Raw genomic sequence first — 26,983 nt, forward strand, 5'->3', positions numbered from 1 at the left:
CTGCTTCCGGTTCGAACACCCGGAACCGCCGCCTCTAGGGATGGGGGTCAGCTCGGGCAGTTATTCTCCCGTCTCTCCTGAGGCTCCCTCAGACAGAATCTTAGGCAAGAGAGCCCTGGGCCACCACTGCCTGACCCAGGGTGGTCCCTGGTCAGAGGGAAAGGGAGCCCTACTGGTCCGGGATGGGAAGAAGAAGCTGGGGGGAGTGGTCAGTGGTTTGGCCACTGTGCAGAGCTGTGTTGGTGTAGGAACCCGGTACAGGCCGGGGGCTCAGAAAAGGTTGAGTGGAAAGGAGAAGTAGAAATCTGAAGGGGGATCTTGTATGTCTTCGTCGGATGTGGAACTGTGATATCTGGGAGTTGTTATGGGGGTAAGCGTCATCCTGGGGAGTGCGGTCGTCAGCTCCTGGGAAAACGGAGTTGGTAAGGTGGGTGTGGGAAGACGAGAGCATACTCTTTCTGTTCGCTACCAGGAACTCTATAAGCGCTGTCAAGCAACACCTCCTTAAGCTTCTTTTAAAAAAAAAAAGAAAGAAAGAAAAAGATTTTATTTATTTGACACAGAGAGAGAGAGAGAACAAGCAGGGGGAGAAGCAGAGGGAGAGGGAGAAGCAGGCTCTCTGCTGAGCAGGGAGCCCGATGTGGGGCTCTATACCAAGACCCTGAGATCATGACCTGAGCCGAAGGCAGATGCTTAACCCACTGGGCCACCCAGGCGCCCCCCTCGTTAAGCTTCGTAACAGCGCTGTGAGGTCAGTGGTGTTATCCTGTTTTGCAAATGAAGAAACTGAGGCTCGAAGAAGTTAATTTGCCCCAAATCAAATAGCCAGCAAGTGGCAGAGTGAGAAAGAAACCCAGACACTCTGTCTCTGGAGCTAAATTATAGAGTTTGAGATTTGGAACGGGTTTCAGAGGCTCTTCATTCCAGGCGCTGCAAATGCAGATATCTGCAGGGGCAAGTCTGATGGGTTGGATTGGGCTGTAACTGAAAATCAATTCCCCTTTTGAAAGGAAGGCTCACTCAGCTCCAACCGACTTTTTTCCTGGGGCACTTCTCTAAAACCATGACAGCCAATCAGTCTGACGACCAGATGGCCAGATGCCTCCCTTGGGCCACTATTTAGGGTTCCCTGAATCTATCCATGGAATTGACCATTGAAAACAATCTAAAAATAGGCTACTCTGATCTCATTTTGAAGATAGGAGGACTAATGTCTAAACAAGACTGTTACGTCTGTGCTAGAATCCAGATCATTTTTCTCATTTCACCACTGTCCCTTCAGGGAATTTGTTCCTTGTATCCACTTAATGCAGTGTGGGAAAATTTTTGTTTAATTGAATGGTACTTAAAAGACATCTATGTCTTTTGTACTTCAGAGGTATTATAAAATGTCATTTGCAGTTTGCCTTGTGGAAAGATCAATGTAACATTGCTACAAAACAACAGTTCTCAAATATTTTTTGATCTCAGGACACCTTTATGCCCTTACCTCAAAAGTGTTTTGTGTATATTATATCTATGATATTTACCATATCAGAAATTAAAGCTGAGAAAATCTTAAAACATTCATTTATCAGCTGTTTAAGAATAACAGTAAACTTGGGGCGTCTGCATGGCTCAGTTGGTTAAGCATCCGCTTCTTGGTCATGATCTCATGGGTTTTGAGATCCAGCCCCATGTTGGGCTCCATGCTCAAAAGAAAGTCTGCTTAAGATTATCTCCCTGTGCCCCTCCCTGCACTTGTGCACTTGCTCTCCCTCTCTAAATAAATCTTTAAAAAATAACAGTAACCCGTTACTTCTGAATATAAATAATAATTTTAATGAAAAATAGCTATGCTCCCCCCCAAAAAAAATTGGTAGGAAGAGTAGCATTATATTACATTGTCTCAAATCTCTTCAATATCTGGCTTGATAGAAAATAGTTAGACTATCATTTCTGCTTCAGCAACCAAACTATTGTGTCTTTTGACTGATGTATATGAAGAAAGTCTGGTCTCACACGGATTTTTAATTGCCTTTTCAAATAACTGTAGACATTCTTTTTTGATACTACACTAAAACTTAGCAAGTGGTAATTTCTTGAAGGGTATGTACAGCGTGCCATCTGAAACCATACTGATGAATTTTGTACTCTGTTATGTTAAAATCCATTGGTTTGGGACGCCTGGGTGGCTCAGTCGGTTAAGCGGCTGCCTTCAGCCTGGGTCATGATCCCAGGGTCCTGGGATCGAGTCCCACATCGGGCTCCTTGCTCAGCAGGGAGCCTGCTTCTCCCTTTCTCTCCCTCTGCTTGTGCTCTGTCAAATAAATAAAATCTTAAAAAAAAAAAATCCGTTGGTTTATCTTGCCCTTTGTTCGGATATTTTACCCAAGTATGATTTTATTACATTAGGCATTGGTCATTTGGAAAATGTTAGTTTACTGAGTTAAGCAAATCTTCCAAATGTTGACATTTCAAATTCCATAATGTAATATCAAGTGGAATGTCAGTATACAATATCAAGAAAGTCACATTTGTGAGTATCACCACCTATCTCATTTTTTTAGAAAAAAGTTTAAACTGCTAAACTCAAAGTAGGAGAAACAAGCTTTCATTTGGGCAAAAAATACTGTCAGTTGTTTTGTTGAAGGGACAGACTCACTTTTTTTTTTACAAATTTGAGAAAAATGTCTGTGAAAAACCCAAGTCTGAATAACTATAGTTTGTTAGCTGTTCATTCAAGTAAAATTGGCATTCTATATGTATGTGGCTAGTTCAGCTGGTAACTCAAACACACGAGTGTTTTCTGGGATCAGCTATTATACTTTGGCTTGTAGCAGAAGTGCTTGATGTGTACTTTCCATTTTGTCACATAATATTAAAAAGATATGTACTCATGGGATGAAATTGAATAAAATTAATTTTTACTATTTCATAAGGACAAAAAAAAACAAAATAGAAGTCCATGGAAGTGGAGAGGGACTAGTAAGATAATAAAAGTTGCTGTTAATGCTGAAAAGATTGGGAAAGAACATTTCCATTTTCAATGTGGAGGACTAGATAATAAAAAAATTCTCCTGCCAGGGCACCTAGGAGTTGGTTGAGCTGGCAGCTCTTGATTTTGGCTTGGGTCACGATCTCAGGGTCCTGTAATCAAGCACCACGTTGGGCTCCATGCTCAGCGGGAGTCTGCTTGAGGATTCTCTCTCCATCTCCCTCTGCCCAACCAACCCCCTGCTCATATGCACTCTTTTGCTCTCTCTCTCTCAAATAAATAAATCTTTAAAAAGAATTTTTTCCTGGGGCACCTGGGTGGCTCGGTTGTTGGGCGTCTGCCTTCAGCTTGGGTCATGATTCTGGGGTCCTGGGATCGAGTCCCGCATCGGGCTCCTTGCTCTGCAGGAGGCCGCTTCTCCCTCTCCCGCTCCCCTTGCTTGTGTTCCCTCTCTCGCTGTCTCTCTCCCTCTCTCTCTGTCAAATAAATAAATAAAAATCTTAAAAAAAAAAAAATCTAGAAAAAAGAATTTTTTCCTACCAAGAAACACCCAGAAATGCTGGATAAAATGCAATAAATATTCTTTTAAATGCATACAGTATAGAGGAGGGGCGTTTTTTCTTTTAATTTTATACCCATCTGTACTGTTTGAATGTTTTGACTTTGTATATTACTTTTTTAAGACTATTTGAGAGAGAGAGAGAGAGCATGAGCTGGGGGGGAGGGGCAGAGGGAGAAGCAGACTCCCCACTGAGCAGGGAGCCCGAGATGGGGCTTGATCGCAGGACCCCAGGACCCTGAGATCATGACCTGAGCTGAAGGCAGATGCTCAACCCACCAAGCCACCCAGGTGCCCCTGTGTATTACTTTTATTTTTACTGTGTCATGTCTTTAATTTTTGTCATGTTTTGTTTTCATTTTCCTTATTTTGGGGGTAGATAATACTCACCACATGAATTAAGATTCAAAAAATACAAAAGGTCAAACTGCCAAAATTCTCCCTCCCACCCCTATTCCGTTTCCCAGTTCCTCTCCCTATCCTAGAAATATTTTATGTAACTACAACCAAGTAATGTTCGTTGTACATGCACACCTGAGTGGTGTTATCCCCCTCTATAACACACATTTTAGCTTTCTTTACATGCTATTTCACATCTTAAATTTTTCATACAACAATAGATTTTGAAGATTATATCAGTGCATAAAGAGCTGCTTGTGTTGTTTTTTTTAATAACTGCCTAGTGTTCAGTTTATGGAGGTACCATACTTTATTTAACCATTCCCCTATTGGTGGATGTTAAGATGGTTTTCAGTGGCGCCTGGGTGGCTCAGTCAGTTAAGTGCCTGCCTTCGGCTCAGGTCATGATCCCAGGGTCCTGGAATCGAGTCCCTCATCAGGCTCCTTGCTCAGCTGGGAGTCTGCTTCTCCCTCTCTTTCTGTCTGCCATTCCCCCTGCTTATGTTCTCTGTCTCTGTCAAATAAATAAAATTTTTTTAAAAAATGATGGTTTTCAGTCTTTTGTTATTATATGGCATCCTGCAGGGAGTCTGTTTCTCCCTCTGCCTGCCGCTCCCCCTGTTTGTGCATGTATCATTGCACACCTGTGTGGGTATGTCTGTAGGTTAAATTCCTAAAAATGGAATTTGTGGGTCAAAAAGGAGATAATTTATAGTTCTGATATATATTGCCAATTGCTCTCCATTAAAGACATTCCTACAGCAATGTGAGAGTATTTGCATATATTCTTTTATAACTAAAACAATAGTTTTATTTATTTATTTTTAAAGATTTTATTTATTTATTTGATAGAGAGAGAGCACAAGTAGGCAGAGCGGCAGGCAGAGGGAGAGGGAGAAGCAGGCTCCCGTTGAGCAGGGAGCCTGATGTGGGGCTCAATTCCAGGACTCTGGGATCATGAACTGAGCTGAAGGCAGATGCTTAACTGACTGAGCCACCCAGGCGCCCCTAAAACAATAGTTTTCAAAACTTATAATTCAGAAGAGATTACTGAGGAATTACTTCTGCTTAAAAGCAGCAGGATTAAAAAGGACAAAAATATTATTACCTATAGCCATATTTTTTTTTTAAAGATTTTATTTATTTATTTGAGAGAGAGAATGAGATAGAGAGAGCATGAGAGGGGGGAGGGTCAGAGGGAGAAGCAGACTCCCTGCTGAGCAGGGAGCCCGATGCGGGACCCGATCCCGGGACTCCAGGATCATGACCTGAGCCGAAGGCAGTCGCTTAACCAACTGAGCCACCCAGGCGCCCCTTACCTATAGCCATATTGTTATTACCACTGTTCTATCCCCATTGCCCCTCTGCTGATTTTCCTTGGAGTCTCAGGAACAATAATAATGTAGAGGAAGGGGGGCACCTTGTTATTTTAAAAACCAGGCACCAAATCTCTTAACAAAAGAAATTCTGTGATTGGTGTATTAGTTTGCTAGTGCTGTCATAATAAAGTACTATAGATTGGGTAGCTTAAACAGCAGAAATGTGTTTTTTCACAGTTATAGAAGCTGGAAGTGTGAGATGAAGGTGTCAGCAGGGTTGATTTTGTCTGAGGCCTCTCTCCTTGGCTTGCAAATGGCTGTCTTCTCCCTCTGTCTTCACATGGTCTATCTTCTCTACTTATCTGTATCCAAATCTCCACTTCTTGCAATGACATCAGTCATATTGGATGAAGTTCTACCCTAATGACCTCATTTTAACTTAATTACCTTTTATTTTTTAAAAGATTTTATTTATTTATTTGATGGAGAGAGAGAGCACAAACAGGGGGAGCGGCAGGCAGAGGGAGAAACAGACTCCCTGCTGAGCAGGGAGCCCGATGTGGGGCTCGATCCCAGGACCCTGGGATCATGACCTGAGCCAAAGGCAGCTGCTTAACCCACTGAGCCACCCAGGCGCCCCTTAATTACTTTTTAAAGACAGTCACACTGTGATATAGTAGGGAATAGGCCTTCAACGTATGAATTTAGGGGGGACATAACAGTCCATAACAGCATTAACCTCATTAAGTATGAGAAGTGGAGTCCCACAGTTGCTCCTCAGCCTTTCTTTCTTATGCAATCTGTCTCTGTTATTTAAGGAGTGAAAGAATTAGAGTTGTGTCCAGGAATATATAGAAAAGGGACACAGAGGGATGGCCGGATGATCCATGATCTGAATTAATTCATTGGAAGCAAAGGCAAGGGATCAAAAATGACTAGGACTGCTAAAAACCCCAATTAATATTTTAGGTCACAGAGAGGAACTTAGAGTTTCCCATTAGACCCAGGAAGGAGATGAGAGCCCATTTTTGTTAAAACCTTAATGGACATAGTGATGACCCCAGCAAGCACCAATGGCTTTAAAAAGAGAAGATTTTATTTCTAGATCACCTAACAGTCCAGCCATTGGTTGGAGGTGTGGATTGTTAGTGACTTTGGGGTCATCAACAAGTGGAAGGTGGAGGAGGGAGAGTGTGCACTGAATACTCCTTATTGATCCGCCCAGAATGAACTAAACAGGGCCTCTGACAACTGCTGCACCAGCAGTTTGGGTAGATAGTGGAGCAGAAGCTAGGGACTCACAGTCACAAACATTTTTTAAATCTAATTATTGAGCATAAAATTGGGATGATTGAAGCGTAACTGAGCAGTGAGGGAGTGAAGTCCATGAATGCAGACAATGCCAGAATGAATAAGTGAAATGACATTTTAAAAATGAAATAAAACATTTATTGGGCATTTATGTAAGCAAGGTTCACACCCCCCCATTCAGTCATCATAATACCACCATGACATGGTAACAAAGATACTCTTCTTCACCCAACTCTAGCCACACTCCTCTGAGCCTCACCCAACTCTAGCCACACTCCTCTACTAGGCCTCAACGTTGACCTACAAAGACTTAAACACTAATATAGTTTCTAGCAACTCCTGGCCACATTCCTAAGATGACCCTAGCCCCCCTTTAAGTGACTGCATGAGAAATATAAGCCAGCTATAGAAATTAATAAAGAGAAGCCTTGCGTATATTGGTGTTGGTTTTCCCTGTAAAACAAAACAAAACATTAAGTTATCAAAAAAAAAAAGAGAGAGAGAAACCTTACTAAAATGCAGTCAGGAGGCTAGAAGGCGGAGCTCTGGTGCTATACCACTGGACATCAATCACAGGAAGAATTGTCAATTATAGACCCATCAGGAGAGGATGTACATTGTATCTCCTTCCAGAAATCCAGTAGGTCAGCAGCTCAGCTGATGAGAAACCCTGTCACCCTGAACTCTTGCTTTTCTCCAGTGGGTTTTGGTTTCAAAACAACCCCTCCCAACTTCTCTCCTCCGTTGGACTAACCTATGGTTGTATCCTGTGGCTTGTCTGTCTCAAATCGCAATTCTCTGCTATTCCCAAATAAACCTATTTTTGCTGGTAAAATAACTTTTATTTTTAAGGTCAACACTGCCAAAAGAATTTACTGCTTGTTCCAGCCAACACCTGAAGACAACCCTCCCCAACCCTCCCCCCCACTTTCTGTGGGAGCCTAATTTTGGATAAACCTCCCTTAGCTGACCCAGACAGGTTTAACCTGGCCAAACGCGTTCCATGATTTTTGTAACTTTTCACTTCCCTGATTCTATTATACAGGCCCGGTTCACCCACCTCCATATTCCCTCCTCCGTTTAAAACTCTCAGCCCCCTCTGTACAAACGGGAGTTTGAGCTCATTTGGTTAAGCGTCTGCCTTCCGCTCAGATCACGATCCAGAATCGAGCCCAGCCTCTGGCTCTCCGCTCAGGGGGGAGCCTGTTTTCTCCCTCTCCCTCTGCCTGCTCTCTGCCTACTTGTCTCTCTCTCTCTCTCTCTCTCTCTCTCAAGTAAATTTAAAAAATCTTAAAAAAAAAAAAAGTTTGAGTTCAGTTCACACTGGATAGTCCCTTTTGCCGTAGTATATTTTATATTACTGAGTAAAACCTGTTCTCACGACTTTAACCAGCCTCCCCCTTTATCTTTGACAGTAGTCACTATTACGATCCCCGCTTTACTGATGACAACACTGACACTTAAAAGAGGTTAACATCCAAAAAAAAAAAGAGGTTGACATCCTTGCCCCCCGTCGCTCAGCGGAGCTGGGTGGGCTTCGCCTAGCCAGGGCTCCAAGTCTCCAAAAGGCAAGAGGCGTAGAGAACCGCTGTGGGCTCTGCGCCAGGAGGTGGAGCAGCTGCGAAAACCTGCGGCCCAGCTGCGAGCTTTCCCCGGCAGCGGACCGAGCAGTGGAGGGGCTCTTGGCACCTTCCCAGCCTGCGCCCAGATGCTGCGCGCCCTGACCAGCGCCCTGCGCCTTCCACGCCCCTGGAGGCCCCTTCGCACGCGCAGCTGCGCCTCCCACGGAGCTACCGGCGACCCCGAGATCCAAGTGCGCGCCCTGACCGGCCGCGACCAAGGTAAGTGCGCTGTCCCCGGGAGCGCCCAGGAGGCGCGGGAAGACAGACCGGTAAGGGGAAGGCGGGCCGCTCGCGGCGTTTGAGGATTTGATCCCCGGCTGCGGTTTCCCAGTCAAGGCTCCCCAAACCTTTTGTAAGGCCGGGGAGGAGGGTGACCACCTTACCAGCCGGCCCGACCCCTAATTGCGGTGGAACTCTACGTCAACCTAAGTCCCTTCAGTCCCCCATTCGGTGGCCTGGGGCTGTGAAGGAGGGGAGAGGAACTCGCGCAGGGATAGGACGAGGCACCAGCGACCCACCGCTTCCACCCCAGTAACTTTAAAAGGCCAGTTGTCCGTCCCGGCCTAGAGTCCTGGCTCGGTTCCAGCGGGGCAGGCGGCGGAGCCAATCCCGCCGGCCAGGCAGGGCCGAGTAGGGGGGAGAGGAGAGCAGAGGATGGGGCGTCAGCTGCGCACGGCTCCCTGCTCTCTGGTCCTGCCCACGCTGGCCGACTTTTGTGCCCTTTTGCGTCAAAGAGAGAAAGTTCCCGCTGGTCACTGGTGACGTGGTTTGGAGCCTATGGCCAAGAAAGAATTCTGGATGCGAATTTGGTGCAAAAAGTGGTTTTATTAAAGCGCAGGGACAGGACCCGCGGGCAGACAGCGCCCTGGGGTTGTGAGGAGTGACTGATTATATAAGATTTTCTGTCCTATGGAGGGGTGGGTAATGTTAGGGCTCCAGGAATCTATAGGTTTCTGGAGATTGCTTTTTTTTTTTTAGAAATCATTAAGACAGTTGCAAACTGCTGGAGACTCAAGTCCTGCGGGACTGTGATCCCTATCAGTTAACCGTTTTTTTCCCTTTCCTTTGTGCTGGGGCAGCCAGGAGTCCCTGAGGAATGTCACACACATTCCACCTGGGCCGGTGGGGGTTGGGGGGGAGGTTGCTGCGTGTTAGCTTGTGCTTTGCCCTCAGCTTGCCTTCTGCTCCCTCATCAACGGGCAGAGAACATTTTCCGATTGCACCTGTTGTGTTGTTTTTGGGGGGTGAGAGGAGACCAAAGTGCATTCAGTGGCGTTACACGCCTCAGTCCGCTGCCTGTTACCATCAGGGCAAAGCCATTTTCTTGGTTTTACTTTCTCCCCAATCCCAACCCCTCTCCCTAAATTTGATGTAACAGAGTTTGTGCTTTAATTTACATAGTTCTAATGTACATAGATGGTGTCCTACTATACATTTTCTATTTATTTCTTCCTTTTTTCCCTGCTTGAGTCTAAGGTTTTTTTGTTTTGTTTTTGTTTGTTTTGACAACAGAGAGAAGTTTTTTTTAAGATTTTATTTATTTATTTGACAGAGAGAGACACAGCGACAGAGGGAACACAAGCTGGGGAGCGGGAGAGGGAGAAGCAGGCTTCCCACAAGCAGGAAGCCCGATGTGGGGCTCAATCCCAGGACCCCTGAGCAGAAGGCAGATGCTTAACGACTGAGCCACCCAGGTGCCCCCGGAGAGAAGTTTATTAAGATACAGAAAAAGCTCTCTATTGACTCTTCCGGGGAGCAAGAATTTTCTGTCCCCTTCAAGGTCTTTCTAGCTGGACTAAATTGACATGAAAATTCACACAGGAGAAAATCAAATTTAATTTTGAATGTACAGGGAATTCACACAGAATGGAAATTCCCAAAACAGGCAAAATGAGATATATATATGTCACTCTAAACTAAGGAGAAGAGGGTAGGGGTCTGGGACTTCAGAGGGAGGGAATGCAATTCACAGGAAGATAAAAGGAGTAAATGTTTGGTAAACAAATGTTTGCTGGGCCACCCAGAAACAATGGGACATAGAGGACTTTGATCAAACAGGCAATGGAGTGCCTGGGTGGCACAGTCGGTTAAGGGGTTTAACTTCTGAGTCTTGGTTTCAGCTCAGGCTCAGCACTCAGCAAGGAGTCTGCTTAAGACTCTCTCCCTCTCCCTCTGCCCCTCCCCGCCTGCTTGCTCTCCCAAGCTCTCCCTCTCAAATAAATAAATCTTTTAAAAAAATATTTATTTATCTTTTTATCTCTAAGATCTTTTTTTAAAAGATTTTATTTATTTGAGAGAGAGAGCGAGAGAGTGAGCACGAGTGGGAGAAGAAGCAAAAGAGGGAGAGGGAGAAGCAGACTCCCCGCTGAGCAGGGAGCCCGACTCCAGCTGAATCCCAGGACCCTGGGACCATGACCTGACCTGAGCCGAAGCCAGACGCTTAACCGACTGGGCCACCCAGGTGCCCCTCAAGCAAATAAATCTTAAAAAACAAACAAAAAAAAAACAGGTCTTGCTAGGTTCCTCCCAGTCTACCATACCTAGTTCATAGTAATATAGTTATCTATGGTGATAGCTCTCTTCCTGGATCAGATCCTCTATCTAAATTCTTTTTAGGCAGTTGTGGGGGAGGTAAAGAGCTTTTCCTGAATCTGCTGGGTTTGATTGCTTAACTCAAATAATCTTCATGCCAAAGTGACCCAAGGCAGCCTGCCCTTGGCCCCTACAACTCCCACCTACATTACCTAGCCTGTGATCTAGGCCATCCAAACGTAAGTGACCCGAGGTCAGCTGCTAAGGAAATTATTAGCCAGTGGCATGGTGGGTTTGGTAAGAGTGGAGATGGGGTATGGTACAGACCTATCCCCACTGCAGAGGTCCCGTAAGGGCAATGTTCTCAGAATCAGGGCTCAACTAAAAGCTTAAGGACCATGGCTGAGTCCTCTCTTACTTCTCCAGGACCTGACATGGAGTAGTACAAATTGAATGAAAGCCAAAGATGCCCTGTCTGGCTCCTCACAGCACCCAGCTTGAAGTTCTTTCCTTTTATTGAATCCTGGAATTTTCCTTAGCATCTATGCCTTTTTCCTGCTCACTGTACCCACAAACTCTGGCTAAGCACTTATGGGCATTATATTTTTTCCTTTTTTGTTTTTTTTTTTTTTTGAGATTTTTAAGTACTCTGTACACCCAGTGTGGGGTCTGAACTTACAACCTCAAGATTAAGTAAGAGTCCCATGCTCTACCGACTGAGCCAGCCAGGTGTCCCAAGGCATTATTTCTTTAAATCCTCATAATGGGGGCGCCTGGGTGGCTCAGTCGTTAAGCGTCTGCCTTCGGCTCAGGTCATGATCCCAGGGTCCTGGGATCGAGCCCCGCATCGGGCTCCCTGCTCAGCGGGAAGCCTGCTTCTCCCTCTCCCACTCCCCCTGCTTGTGTTCCCTCTCTCGCTGTGTCTCTGTCAAAAAAATAAATAAATCTTTAAAAAAAAAAAATAAATAAATAAATAAATCCTCATAATGGCCTTTTTATTATTTCTATTTATGGATCAGGAAATTGAAGGCCAGAAGAGTAAAGCAACTTGCCCAAAGCCAATGGCTAAGCTGTGACTTGAGCCAAGTCCCCTGTTTGTATTCTGCAGGGAGGAGATAAAGATGGAGAGAACAGATAGAGATGAAATATGGGAGACAGCCAGAAAGAAAGGAGACAGAACAGGAAAGTGAAGAGGAGAGAGGAAAGTTTCTATCAATCTCAGAACGTCATGACCATGATAGTTTTCTATTGCCACATAACAAATTACTACAAACTTTACTGCTTAAAATAATATACATTATCTTATAGCTTCCGTAGGTGAGAAGTCCAAGCACAATTTACCCAGATTCTCTGCTTCAGGGTTTTACTGAGCTGCAATCCAGGAGTTGGCCAGGGCTGTGGTCTCATCATAGGCTTGACTGAGGAGAGATCTGCTTCCAAGCTTCTCCCGTTGATAGAATTCACCTCCTATGGTTGTAGGACTGAAGCCCTGTTTTCTTCCTCTTGGCCTGGGGGCCATTCTCAGCTCCTGGGGGCTGCCTCTAGTTCCTTGCCACATGACCCTCTCTGTAGGCCCACTAGTTTGTCTAGTGTACCCTAGCAAGACAGAGTCATACATACATTGTAACCTAATCATGGAACTAACACCTCATCACCTCTGCCATATAATTGAACCCCAATCTTGGAAGTGACATTTTATGATCTTAGCTGCATTCTGTTGGTTAGAAGCAATTCTCCTGCCCACACTCCAGGGAAGATTATTGAGGATATGAAGATTGGGCCCAGTCTAGGGTCTCTCTGCCACAAAGACCTTGGACCTCTACACTCTGACATGGTTTTTCTGTATCTACCAGAGTTTCCCTTCCCCAAAGTTGCAGCATTTTCTTTCCTGGAGCACTAGAGCTGGAGAAGACCTTGGGCACATCTTTCTGTGGGACCTCCAGGCCTGCTGGGCTCAAAGAACTTTTTGAAGGTTTCTAGGGAGGCTAAGGAGCCCACCTAGTCTGAATGTTATGGTTTTCTCTCCTGAACCACAGTTCTCTAACTCCTGGCTGGAAACTCTGTCCCTTGAGAGCCCTGAAACTTTCATTGTCCCTTCCCTGTGTCATAAATCAACTCACACTGAGAATGCCATCTTAATAAATACTGCTTGTTCCACAGACAAGGCTAAGAACCCTGGGATAAAATAATAAGAGGCCTTTGAAGGCTAAAGGATTGGTAAACACAGGAGGGAAAACAGCCAAGAAGGTGTAAGAGTATTTGAGCCCTTGCCCAGAGCCGGTCTCTCTTCCCTACAACTGGCCCAGATTGTGGGGGTGAGTTGAGGCTAGAGTGGGAAGCAATGGCCAGATTGGGGAAGGGGGGCATCTTTTGGGTGGTATTAAGGAATTTGACTTAATTTTGGTGAAAAGAGAAAGGGAGGGACATGGCTGGATTTGGGTTAGAAAGAGGATTCTGACCCAAATGAGGGAATGAATGTGGAGTGGGGAGGAGGAGCAAGACTGAAGGCAAGAGGGCCAGTTGGGTGATTCATGTAGTAGAAGACAGCCCACACCAGGTTACTGGCTGCAGAGAGGGATATGAGCCAAAAGATCTGAGATCTATTTAAGAGGTTGAATTGGTTAAGGAGACTGAGTAAATTTCATGGGTGAGGAAGAGGGAGCAACAGGACAGACTCCTGGGTTAATAGAGCATTTGCTCACCAAGGGTACAGGAGAAAGACCAATCCATGGAGTTTACAAGCTCTTCCAGTTCTGTGAGGCAGAAAGAACAAGGGGTTATTCTCTCCATTTTATAGTCAGGGAAACTGAAGCCTGGTTGTATGTGACTTGCCTGAAGTCACAGTGCTCATGAAGGTAGAGGTTGCCCAGAACCCAGGCTGCAGGCCTACTGGCTCACCCAAGGCTGCCTTGTCACCTGCAGGAATCACTGAGATTCTGATGAATAGACCGAGTGCCCGCAATGCCCTGGGGAACATCTTGGTCAGCGAGGTGAGAAAGGGCAGACCTCAGGGTGGGTGCGGGGGTGCTGGGCCGGGGCTGGACTGGGAGGTTTCTGACAAGGTCTCCTCTGCAGCTGCTGGAAGCTCTGGCCCAGCTACGGGAGGACCAGCAAGTGCGTGTTCTGCTATTCAGAAGTGGAGTAAAGGGTGTGTTCTGTGCAGGTGGGTTTCCTCCCCTGCCCCTACCACGGGGCTCAGCAAGATACCCTCAGCCTACAGGGGGTTGGAGGCTTAGGTCAGCTCTAGCATAGGACTTACTATTCCCATTTTACAGATGTGAACTCAAATACTCAGACATAAAATTCCTTGCCTAGTGTTACACAGCTAGTAAGAGGTAGAACAGAATTTTAACTTGGCACCTCTGACCCCCAAATCCTTATTCTTTCTGCTACACTATGCTCTGTTCTGACCCTTCATTGAGGAAATGAGGAAACTGAGTCCAGTGACATTCACAAGGTCTGTGGCCAAGATGGGACTCTGTGCCCCTTTGCCCACCCACAAGATCTCAGTCCCTGTCACCATAGCTCTCCACCGCCCCTGGACAATTTGGTCCTCACAAGAGGACAAGCACCATGAACTTCTGTCTCAAAGACAAGAAACGTCCCATCCCCACAACAAGAAGCAAGTGAGTGAGAGATATGCTGGGCTAAGAACCTACTCTGGGTGATTGGGGAAGGGACAGCAGTGGTCAATGGGGAGGTGGGAAGAGGCCATGGGGCGCTGTAGGAGGTCTGGGTCTGTCCCTGACTTGCTCTGGAATCCTGGGATCGCCCCTATTCCTCTCTGGGCCTCAGTTTCTCCATCTGTCATTGAGGGGTTGGAACTAATCAAAGACTTGCAAGGGCTCTCAGCTCTGACTTCCTAATCTCAGACTTGAAGAGAATATATTCACCCCCTACTCCTACCTCCAGCCCCCTGCCATCTGGCCTTAGATGACACTACTCTCACCAAGGTCCTTGCCCACCTCCATGCCACTGTGTCCTGCCCTTGCTTCTCAGTTCTCATCTTACCTGACTGCTCAGCCTCCTTGGACCACACTGACCCCTCCTGTTAAAAAATAATCAATGTCAGCTATTTCTCAATAAAACTGGAAAGAAATAATACATTTTAAATATTATTTTATACATTTAAAATTGTGGTAAATATATACAGTACACAGAGTTTACATTTCAACCATTTTTAAGTATAAAATTAAGTGACTGAGTACATTCACAAGGCCATGAAACTATCACCACTGTCCAGTTCCAGAAATTTTTCATCATCCCAAACAAATTCTGTACTCATTAAGCAATCCCTCCCATTCGTCCTCCCCCCAACCAGCCCCTGATAATCTCTGTTGTACTTTCTATCTCAATCAATTTGCCTATCCTAGGTACCTCATACAAGTGGAATCATGCATGTCCTTTTGGGTCTGGGTTCTTTTACTTAGCATAACGTCCTCAAGGTTCATCCATAGTATAGCATGGCAGAACTTCATTCCTTTTTATGGCTGAACCATATTCCATTGTTTATATACTACAGTCTATCTTTTTTTTTTTTTAAGATTTTATTTATTTGTCAGAGAGAGCACAAGCAGGGGGAGCGAAAGGCAGAGGGAGAAGCAGGCTCCCTACTGAGCAAAGAGCCTGATGTGGGACTCGATCCCAGCACCCTGGGATCATGACCTGAGCCAAAGGCAGGTGCTTAACCAACTGAGCCACCCAGGTGCCCCTTGTTTATCTATGTTGATGGGCACTGGGTTGTTTACACCTTTTGGCTATTGTGAATAATGCTGCTATGAATCACGGCAGGCAAGTCTCTTGAGTCTTTGCTTTTAATTGTTTTAGGAGTGGAATTGCTGGATCATATAGTAATTCTACGTATAACTTTTTCAGGACCCACCTGAGTGTTTTCCATAGCAGCTGCATCATTTCCCGTTCCCACCAGCAATGCATCAGGGTCCTCCACACCCATGCCAGCACTTGTTTTCTGCCTCTGTTGTTGTTGTTTATAATAACCATCCTAAATGGTGTGAAGCTGGTTTCTCATTGTGGATTTGACTTGCATTTCCCTAATAACTAATGATGTTGAGCATCGATTCTTGTGCTTATTGACCATCTGTATGCATCTTCTTTGCAGAAATGTCTATTCAAGTCCCTTGTCCTTTGTGGTTTTTGTTGTTGAGTTCAAGGAGTTCTTTATGTATCCTAGATTATTACTACCTTATCAGATATGTGATTTGCTAGTATTTTCTTCCATTCTGTGGGTTGTCTTTTCACTCTCTTGATAGTGTCCCTTGATGCACAAAAGTTTTTAATTCTGATGTCCAACTTATCATTTTGTTGTTGTTGCACCTGTCTTTTTGACACACAACCCCCCTTTTCCTCCCTGGCTTCCTTGACCATGCTTTCCTGATGTTTCACCTTCCTCTCTGGCTGCTTCTCCTCAAGTTTCTTGGCTGGATCCTTCAATGGCCTGGGATTCAGTAATGGGTCATGTCACCAACCCCTCACCGTCTGCAGGTGCAGACCTGAAGGAGCGGGAGCAGATGAGTGAGGCAGAAGTGGGGATCTTTGTCCAGCGGCTCCGAGGCCTGATGAATGAGATTGGTGAGGTTCTTGGAGTGGGTTGGAGGAGGGCATTCCATAGGAGTCAAATTTCACCAAGCATGCTTTCAGGCTTTGACAATTACTGTTCCTTTTGCCTGGAATTTCCCTCCTTGGCCGCCTGAACTTTTTAGTCATCCTTTAAGACCACCAGGAAGCTTTATCTCGAAGCTTTATCAGACCACTGATCACCCTGGGTCATCATTGCCTGTTTATAGGTCTGCCTTCCCCATGTCTATTCAGTTCTATGTTCCCAGCCCACCGAGTATGGGGCTTGACACAGAACAGAAAGGCTGGTCCCAGGGAGGCCAACAGGAAAGTGGGCTTGAGTGGGGATCATCTAGCCCATCTCCCCACTCTAGTACCCCAGCTGATTCCCCAACTTTCCCCAATAGGAAAACCTACTTCTAAGATAACCTGGCTGAGGTACCAGGTAATGTTCCAAACCTGGGACCAATGAGGCCATAGCCCCTCCCCAGCCTTGAGTCCCTGTCCTGGTCCTGCCAGGGCCTCTCAGGCTGAGCCCTTCTTCATCTCCACAGCAGCCTTCCCTGCGCCCACTATTGCAGCTATGGACGGGTTTGCCTTGGGCGGAGGCCTGGAACTCGCCCTGGCCTGTGACCTCCGAGTGGCAGGTACTGGGCAGGAGGAGAGGTGGGATAGGGTGAGGAGGCAAGTGTAAGTAAAACAGAGTAAGTCTGGGGACTTTGCAAAGTTAGCCACTACTCTGGGCTTTCCAAACAGCAGCAAAACTAGAGAAAGACGATGTGGGAGATCCAGAGTTTGGGTGTAAGCTGGTTCCCCTCCTGGCCCAGCCACCGACCGCTGTAGCACCTGTCACCTCCCAGAACCAGCCTCCCTCATCTCAAGAATGCTTCTACCAACCCCAGAGCAACTGGCTAGAGGACAAAAAGAGAACAGAGAGCGGAGACTGAGGACAAAGATTAATTGTTCAACTTTCCAGTTCTATGCAAGCCAATTCTGTGTCATGTTTTGCACAAGGACAGTCACAGGGGCAGTCTGTCACCAGTCCAGCTACTCACAAACATGCCTGGGCAGGAACATTGCCCTCTGGTTCACTCTGGCACCAGCCAAGGTTTGCATTACTTGTTCAGAGCGGTTGAGCTTTGAAGAGTGGAGGGAGGGGATGAAGATAATTGATCGCCCTTCTAGGAGGCAGTTAGAAAAAGTCCGAAGGCTATCTGGTGCCACTCTCTTCTCTTCCCCTCGCTGCTTTCTCCTGCCACTCCAGGTGTATCTCCAGGCATAGAGGTAGCTTGTATCTACATGAGAAGACATCAAAATACCAAGTCGGGTTATGCTCCAACTTGCTTCTCAGGGGCCCATGTTTAGGGCAACTAACTTGCAGGGTTTTGGTAGATAGCGGAGAGAATATAAAACCCCTTATAGGCAGGAGTAATGGCCATTCCCTGCGGCCACACTGTATGGTTCAGATGGCCTGTGAGGGGATTCAGGAGAAGCCTGTGGGGTGGGACGCTCCAGGAGAACTCCTTAGAGGACACAGAACTCGGAAGGAGATGTGGACTGGAACTCAGGGAAACACAGGCTGGTGAAAAGCTGAGGGAATAACTGGTAGGAGCAGGAGCCTGAGGTAAGGGTCAAGTGAGACAGAGAATCCATTACCCCACAAACAGGCACTGGGCAACTTCCAAGAATCCCTTCCTTGTTACAAGCACCATTACCTCATTTGATCCTTAGCAGCTCTCTAAGGTAATCCTATTTTTTCCACCTGTGAATGAGGCTCAGGGTGAGATTGGCCTGGATGCATCCCTTCACTCCTGGGAAGTAGGATGAGGGCCTGGGCTTCCGGACTTCTGTGCTAGGGCTCTTCCCAAGGCAGAGTCTGGAGAGGTCTGTTATGGCCCATGAAGTGGTTGGCTGGAGGGCTGAGCAGAGCCTAGAGGCAGATGTCTCTTCCCTCTGGGGACTGGCCCTGCAGGATAGTGTGGGTGCTTCACTCTGTTCTGTTTAAGCAGCTTCCTCAGCTGTCATGGGGCTGATCGAGACAACCCGAGGGCTCCTCCCCGGAGCAGGTAACTGTACCCACTGCACCCATCCTTCTCTTACTTAATCCCACTCTCTCCAGGTTACTTCCCTGCTTTCCTCTTTTGCCTTGTGCTCTGGGCTCTGCCCTTCCATCCTAACTCAGAATCTGCTCCTTTGAGAAGTCTTGGTTGACTCCCAAACTGGGCTTCTCTGGGCTCCCACTTCCCATGTGGATTTACTAACCCTGCTCCATCCCGGCAGGAGGGACTCAGAGGCTGCCTCGATGCCTGGGGGTGGCGCTGGCAAAGGAGCTCATCTTCACAGGCCGAAGACTGAGTGGTGCACAGGCCCAAGCCCTGGGGCTGGTGAACCACGCTGTTTCCCAGAATGAGGAGGGCAACGCCGCCTACCATCGGGCACGGGAACTGGCCCAGGAGATCCTGCCCCAGGTGTGGCTGCAGTCCAGCACAAGAGGGAGGGCCTGTGCCATGGGGGAGGGAGGGGGGGTGCAACTGTGGGGAGGCCAGGGGGTATGTCCCCTGGGGCCACACTAGATCCACTTATCCAGACTTACATTTTATTTATTTTTTTAAAGAGTTTATTTATTTATTTGACAGAGAGACACAGCGAGAGAGGGAACACAAGCAGGGGGAGTGGGAGAGGGAGAAGCAGGCTTCCCGCTGAGCAGGGAGCCCGATGCGGGGCTTGATCCCCGGACCCTGGGACCGTGACCTGAGCCAAAGGCAGACGCTTAACGACTGAGCCACCCAGGCGCCCCCCAGACTTATATTTAAATTGAATTAAAAATTTAGTTTCTCTGAGCACTTGCCTGGCTCAATCAGTAGAACACACAATTCCTAATCTTAGGGTTGAGATCAAGTCCCACACTGGTGTACAGATTACTTAAAAATAAAAAAAATTTAGTTTCTCAGTTACGCTTCCCCATTTCAGATGCTAATGGCAACATGTGGCTAGTGCCTACTACATTGGACAGTACTGCAATAAAATGTCCCCAAAACTAAAAAAGCAAAATTCTAAAGCAGATAAAGAACAACCAGCTTATCTTTTCAGCCACACTGCAGGGTGGAGAAATTCCTGAAATACATCATGTAAGACATGTGTTAGGACTCAGCCTACATGTACCAGGACAGGATCTGGCTGATGGGGTCTCCAAGGACCTGGGAGCCTCTCACTGTTGGCTTCTCACTACTGTAAGAGGACCAAGAGGGATGTCCCAAGTTTCCATATGAAAGCAGCTTGAAATGGAGCTAGGTTTTATAATTTATAGTAAATACTGACTTAGCCAATATGGAGCACTTCCTTTCCATCAGACACAATCCTATGTACTTTAAAAGTCTCTGAATTACTAGTAGAGTCCAGCTGAGTTGATTATCCCTGTTGTATCTGTGATATAACAGACCCAGAAACATTAAGTGACTTGCTCAATCAAGGTCACAAAAAAGTGATTGCAATACCAGAAAAAAAGACAATACTGGTATTTGGGCTTTTATTTTGCATAATACAAAATACAATATAAAAACTGGCATTCTAAAGAGTGCAGGGGGTGTCTGCCTTCGGCTCAGGTCATGGTCCCGGGGTCCTGGGATCGAGCCCTGTATCGGGCTCCCTGCTTGGTGAGCCTGCTTCTCCCTCTCCCTCTGCTGCTCCCCCTGCTTGTGCTCTCTCTAATAAATGAGTAGAATCTTAAAAAAAAAAAAAAAAAAAAGAACCACTGATGTATAGTACCCTTTTAAAAAAAATAAAGAGTGCAGAATATTATTAAACTCAAACTAAATATCAAATGCATTTCCAACACAAAAAATTAAACATGTTACAAAACAAAGATAAAAGTTTATAAAACTGTTAACCATATATTATTTTAATATTAACAGATGAAAGTATTTTAATTAATCACAAAAATTTTATTTCAGAAAAAAATCTGTCTCCCTTAAATTTAAATAATCCTTCTTCTAACTTTGAGGTCTTCTTTGAGGGTAAAGATTATAACTTTAAAAAATTAATAGTGAGTTCGGTCTAAAAGAAAGCATTTGTCTTTTCTTTTTTCTTTATCACATACAAACGGAATCTGATGCTGTTACCTAGACCATCTTAAAGCTGCCAGGTTTCTGTTACACTTGAGCAAAAAGTCTCTGAACCAACACAAAACTCTTGAGTGACTCAAGGTAGTGTGTGGCTGACTGCACTTCCACAGGGGGGCACGGAAGGGGGGCAGCGGCTATAGCAAGCAAGACTTGTGGACTGTGGGGTTTGTCTTTTTGCATGAACTGAATGCAAGGAGTCAGATTTCAGATTTTTTAATATACTAAAGCAATGGTATTCTACTAATTACTAGTATTTCAGTACTTAAAGCTAGCTTTGTATACCAAGACACCAGCTTACCAAAAATTAGTTGTACATTCACTAATCCCAATCTTTAATTCCTAGCAGAGATACTGGGTGCCAAGAATGAGAGGGTTCCTGGATGGGGTGAGTGCTGGGGATGGTGTGGTAGTGGGCTATTCTCTAGTGCATAAACCACCAAGACTAGGGAGCCAAATGGTGTGTGTATATATATATATCTCCATACACTCAGGAAAAAAATATTATATTTTCAACACATACACACATACCATATCTATATAGTTTTTACTTTTCTTTGGTGAGAAATCAGTTTATTAGGTAGTTACCTAAACAATAATACATATTCATAACAAGCAAAACAAATAGAACAGAAGAATATAGGGCATAAAGTAAAAATCAAAAATAGGGTCGGGTGCCTGGGTGGCTCAGTTAAGCATCTGCCTTCAGCTCAGGTCATGATCCCAGGGTCCTGGGATTGAGTCCCACATTGGGTTCCCTGCTCTGCAGGGAGTCTGCTTCTCCCTCTGCTCCCTCCACCCCCGCTTGTGCTCACTCTCTCTCTCAAATAAATAAAATCTTAAAAAAAAAAAAAAAGTAGGGTGACCCAGGTGACCTTGTTTTCCCAAGGCTGTCCCAGTTAAAAGCGAAAGTCCCACATCCTAATAACTCTCAGTCCCTGGCAAACCAGGATAGGTGGTCACCAAAACAGCTCTCAATTCCCCAATCCCTCTCCCCAGAGATGACCACTGTTTTGTTTTTTTATTTTTTTTGAGATGACCACTGTCAACTTACACACTCTTCCAGAAATTTTCATTGTATATATAAGAATATATATTATGCACATATACTCACATATCTAAACAACTCTGAATTCCTTTTAAGATGGTTTGGGGGACAAGGAACACACCTTTAGAGGCTAATCCAGTTCTAAGAGACATTTGAAAAACATGAAATTAAAATACACATAGTAAAGAATTCAATATACATAGTAAAGAATTCAAACAGTATGGAAAAGTATAAAACAAAAAGTGAAGTTCTCCATTCTGACTCTTCCCAAAGGCATGTCACGCCAACATCTTTTACACAAAGGAGATAACAATATACATACTTAGTATGCACCTTGATTTTTTTCACCCAATATTTTGGAGAGTTTCCCATTTCAGCACATACTTACCGACCTCATTCTTTTAAATAACTGCACACTTTTTCATTCACAGTACAGATGTGCCATCATTACTTAACCAGTACTCTAATAATGAACATTTATGTTGCTTTTTGCTACTGCAAAATAGCTGGAGTGTATAACTAAACATCTTCATGTACTTCTAGAAGTACATCTGTAAGGTAGATTCCTACATAGAATTACAACATCAGGGTACATACATCCATCTAATAACATTTGCCAGTTCTTGCCAAGTTGCCTTCAGAAGCACTGTACCAATTTACTCCATTAATAATGTATGCAAATACCTATTTCCTGAATCTCAGCAATAGTGGGCATTATCAGCATTTTATGATTTACCTATTCTTAGGTGAAAGGGGGCACCTCATGGTTTTGAGCTACATTTCTTTAAGAGTAAAACTGAAAAATCCTTATGTTTATAACCCCTTTTCTGTGAACTACCCTTGTGAATATTTGTTAAAAAATTATGCCAGATCTTTGTAAATCAAGGACATTTGCTGGTCAGAAGTATCACAGGGGCGCCTGGGTGGCTCAGTCATTGTTGAACATCTGCCTTTGGCTCGGGTCATGATCCCAGGGTCCTGGGATCGAGCCCCGCCTCAGGCTCCCTGCTCAGCAGGAAGCCTGCTTCTCCCTCTCCCGCTCCCCCTGCTTGTGTTCCCTCTCTCGCTGTCTCTCTCTCTGTCAAATAAATAAATCTTTAAAAAAAAAAAAAGTATCACAAATATATCTTCTCAGTTTTTTACTTTTGTCATTTATTCATGGCATTTTTCCCTACAGGAGGTCATTCATGTTTATGTAGCTAGCTTTTTCATTTATGGCTTCTATGTTAACAGACTTAAAAATCTTTTTTTCTGAGAAAGCTGTACTTACAGAAACCTCAAATAATACAATACAAGCAATAGAGGAAGTAAATGCAGTCTTTGCCAGGAAGTGAAGCTGGGTATGGAGTGCCAGGCCCTGTAGTGGCACAAGTTAATTAGAAGCAAGATCAGTGAAGCAAAGGTGGCCACTTTGATGCACTTGCTTCCAAGTGGCCGTGTAAAATGGCCCCTTGGGATCTCAACCCAGGCCGGTCAGACTCCACAAAGCCCAAGTTCCTAATCTTGACCTTTTGTTTACTCTGCTGGGATGAAACCTTCTTGCAGTGGAGGCTTCTATCTGCCAAGATGAGAGGGGTAGGGGAACACAGCAACAGTGGGAAAGGTGACTGGGAACCAATCCAAGTGTCACCACTCTTTGGACAAACATGGCGAAGTGCTTCACCTCCCTGAGTCTCAATTATAAGATGGCACCATCCTTGAAGGGTGGGTAGCACCATTAGACAAGTCTGTGGGTAGGAAAACACTTTGTAAATGGTAGCATGTTATACACATTGGTGGGATGGATTAAATGACAAGAACCTCAGATAGTCAGAATTGGGAGGATCAGGGATCAGTCAGGCTTCCTTCATTATAGGTAAGTATGTCAATATGGTGGCTAACTGAACATTAAAAAAAAAAAAAAGACTATCAACCAAGAAGTAGTAGGTACTAACACTAACAAAATGTAACAGTCAGTAGAATAGCTGGAACTTGACCCAGACCGATCTACCTGTCCATGACTCTTCCCCCACCATGAAGCTCTGTCCCTCTCTTTATTCCAAACCCCCGTCCCCCGCCAACTATCAGCACCAATCCCCTCAACCAAGCCTTTTCTATTTTCCCTAGGCACCCATTGCTGTGCGGCTGGGCAAAGCAGCCATTGATAGAGGAATGGAGGTGAGCAGGCTCTGGGTCAGGACTTGGGTCCACTAACGTCAGTGGGGTGGCTGGGAGGCAGTGCTTTCACGTCAATGCAGGCTGAAGGCACAGCTGGAAAGAACTCAGAAATGGGACTCTTCTAACAGACACTGAGTCTGACCTCTCTCTTTGTGCCTGAGTTTACCCACCCATGAAATGTAAAGTTCGGCCAGATGACATTCTGAATTACATTTTATCTTCATCTCTCTCTGCTAGAGAGAAGGTAATTGAGGTCCAGAAAGGGTAAACGACTTGTCTAGGGTCATACAGCAAGTGAGTAATAAGAATGAAGCTCTGTGTGGCTCCCAGGCCATGTTCTCGGGTTTGTGCTGGTGGTAAAGGTGACCTCAAGGACAGAGCTCAGGGTGGTGTCTTGGATGCAAACTAATCCATCCTTACACAACTTACTCATCAATTCACTCGTTACACACTGAATCTAGACCTGAGCTGAGAACACGGACACAGAGATCAGTTAAATATGGTCACTGTCACCAAGGTGGGGAGAGAGGACAGATGCACACAGAATCACTAATACACTAATACAAGGTTAAGGATACCAAGCAGGGGTGCCTGGCTGGCTTGGTCAGTAGGGCATGCAACTCTTAATCTTGGAGTTGTGGGTTCAAACCCTACATTGGGTGCAGAGGTTACTTAAAAAGGGGGGGTATCAAGAAGATACCCTGGAGGGGTGAGAGCTATGATATCGATGTGGCTAGTGGCTACTACTGGGTAGTGTTGGGTTAGAGATGTTTTGTAGATTTAGGCCTTGGGAAGGATTAGGGTTTGAGAAAAAGAATGGTATGAGCAAAAGCACAGAGGTGTATAAATAAGCAACTTGACTGAATGGGAGTGAGGAATGAGTGAAACTACATAGCACAGAAGTTAGGGGCAAAGGCTCTGGTGCTAGCCTGCCTGGGTTCAAAGACCTGCTTTTCCATATACCGTTGTGACCTTGACTTTCTATGCCTGATTTCTCAGCTGTATAGTAGGGATAATAACCCTTGCTGTAAAAGTAGATGAGTTCATACACACAAGGTACTTCTCTTAGAACAGTGCTTATAAGTGGTAGTAGCAGTAAGCACTGGGCAGCAGAGGCTGGAAAGCTGCCAGAGGCCCGGCCATAGAAGCCTAGGACGTTATTCCTCAGGGCAACAGAAAGCCTGTGAAGTTCCCTCACCAGGAGGGACAGGAGGCATGGAGAGGCGGCCACCGGCTGTGCAAGCACAGCTCACTTACCCTCCTCCTCAGCTCCCCAGGCTGAGTGCCATCCTCCCCGCTGTTTTCAAAGCCCCCCCACCCCTTTGTCCCAACATTGTTTTATCACTGTTACAAACGGTGTTCCCTCTCCAGGTGGGAAATGCCTTATCATAATCACCTCTGTCCACATGGACTAGCATACAGTAAGCCTCAGTAATACTGCACCAGACGAATCCGTGAACAGTAGGGAATGGGGGTGTAGGCAGTAGGGTGCGCTGCACCCAGTGCAGACGGAGGTGGCTAAGGTCAGGCTGATCAGGGCACCACTTCTTTCTCACAGGTGGACATCTCATCAGGGATGGCCATTGAAGGAATATGCTACGCCCAGGTACGTGACTGCTGCCAGTCCGCGCACACTTCCAAGCAGAGGCCAGGCCAAAGTGGGGAGCCTTGTGCCATACGTGACCAATCCAGTAGGTTCCTCCTAACCTGAAGAGTTAGACTCTGGACCACTCCCTCTTAGAATTAGCCCGGGGCAGTCCTAGGGAACCCACCTGCTTCTCTCTGGGACTGCTGCCTCAGCCATCTAATCGTGGCACAGCCTGCCACACTCGGTGCACCCAGAATCACGGAGCACACAGGTAGGTGCCTGTCAAAGCACCACTTCCACTCTCTGTACCGGCGGCTGCTGTAGCGGCCAGGCTGGAGTTGGGATGTCACGGCCTTGGTTATAGCCTGCAGGCTGTGTGTTCAGTGGGGGTGAGGGGGGGAAGGAGGGGTGACCTGGGGCTGACTTATTTAGCCCTGGACTCCTGGGTGAGTCAAAAATACTAATCTCTAGAGGTTAACAAATATCCACAATACTCTTAAACAAGGAGTCCTGGAACTTGCAGAACCTGGTGTGAACTAACTATACACCAGACTCAAAGCCAGCTTTCTTACTGCAAAACTTAACTGTTTTTCTCTACTAAGCAGCCGCATATCAGACTGCTGCAGACTATCATCTCTCTGGGGCATGTAAGCAGTGTGCAAGAGACTAATGTGATAGGCCACGGATGCTAGAGATGTGGCCTGCCTTCCCCAGGAGACCAAGGAGCCACTGAGGCCCATACCTCTGCCTGGCCCATTACCAGAGTCAAGAGACAATGGAAAGACGTGGACTCTGACCTTGTCAGGGGGTAGACAAGTTTGAGCAAGTCTTTATTGGCCTCTGGCCCTGCAGCTCCCCCCAAAATTAATACTCTGTCTTGTTGTTTCAGAACATCCCCACTCAGGACCGCCTAGAGGGCATGGCAGCCTTCAGGGAGAAGCGGCCCCCCAGATTTGTTGGCAAGTGACTCCCATTTAACTATAAGCATGGGAGACGCCTGCCTTCCAGGGCAGGATCCAGAAGGAAAATGAGCAGGGTGACTGTTCATCATTTCACCTCTCTGGGCTTCAGTCTCCTCACAAGGACAAGGACAGATATAAAACCACTGGAACGGTGTTTGACACCAAGGTACTGCCGATGTCACCTACAGCTACATTCCTAATCCCTCATCCTGGCTAGATAATCACTGGGGTCAAGTTGGCTTTGGAGAGTATGTCTCTCCCTACTCAAACGGTAAACTAAGGATTAAAACAGACCACTCTGGGACTTCATATTATTGGCTCTCAGGCCTGACCTCTGCCTCTCAGTTATCGGGTGCTCACCAGAGATGGCAAATGTTGTAAGAACCCTCCAGTTTCTTCCTCTGTACAACAGAGATAATACAGAAACCCTGGTAGTGGCTGAACAGGCATCAGGGATCGGACTGCAGATCCCAGCTCTCTGCCATTCACTGTGTGCCTCAGCTTCCTCATCTGCAAAATGAAACTGCTGTGAGGATTAAAAAAAAAGCCTATGCCTCATGTTCAATAAACCTGAGTTATGATTAATGTACAGTGTTTTTAATAGAACCAAATGAAATTATCACTGAGAAAACTTTTTGTGAACTCTATAGGGTGGCAGGCAATCTTCGATGGCTGCAGTATATAGCCCTCAGGAGCACTGAGAAGGGAGCATTAAGTCTGAGGGAGAGAACAAAGGAAATGGGCAGGTAACACTGGAGTGAAGCCCGAAGGTTCAACAGACATTTGTGGCAAGGAGAGGGGGGCTGAGGGGGAACAG

At 45.9% G+C, this 26,983-nt stretch overlaps 1 protein-coding gene across 8 annotated transcripts; it reads left to right on the forward strand.

The window, feature by feature from the left end:
- ECHDC2 (enoyl-CoA hydratase domain containing 2) lies at positions 1-26,751 on the forward strand. Of its 8 annotated transcripts, none has more exons than XM_036075250.2 (11): positions 6-370; positions 7,981-8,406; positions 13,642-13,709; positions 13,795-13,882; positions 16,222-16,308; positions 16,851-16,940; positions 18,300-18,359; positions 18,574-18,761; positions 23,566-23,616; positions 25,175-25,222; positions 26,094-26,751. In XM_036075250.2, exons 2-11 carry the CDS (start codon positions 8,274-8,276, stop codon positions 26,169-26,171), a joined length of 891 nt encoding a protein of 296 aa, XP_035931143.1. In that variant the 5' UTR covers positions 6-370; positions 7,981-8,273; the 3' UTR covers positions 26,172-26,751. The 8 variants fall into 8 exon arrangements, with proteins under 8 accessions (XP_077929268.1, XP_035931146.1, XP_035931143.1 ...); XM_036075248.2 differs by having other exon boundaries at positions 8-370; positions 16,848-16,940; XM_036075251.2 differs by having other exon boundaries at positions 8-370; positions 18,303-18,359.
- The last annotated feature ends 232 nt before the right edge of the window (positions 26,752-26,983 follow it).

Source organism: Halichoerus grypus, chromosome 5 (genome assembly GCF_964656455.1).
Source record: "Halichoerus grypus chromosome 5, mHalGry1.hap1.1, whole genome shotgun sequence".
NCBI lineage: Eukaryota > Metazoa > Chordata > Mammalia > Carnivora > Phocidae > Halichoerus > Halichoerus grypus.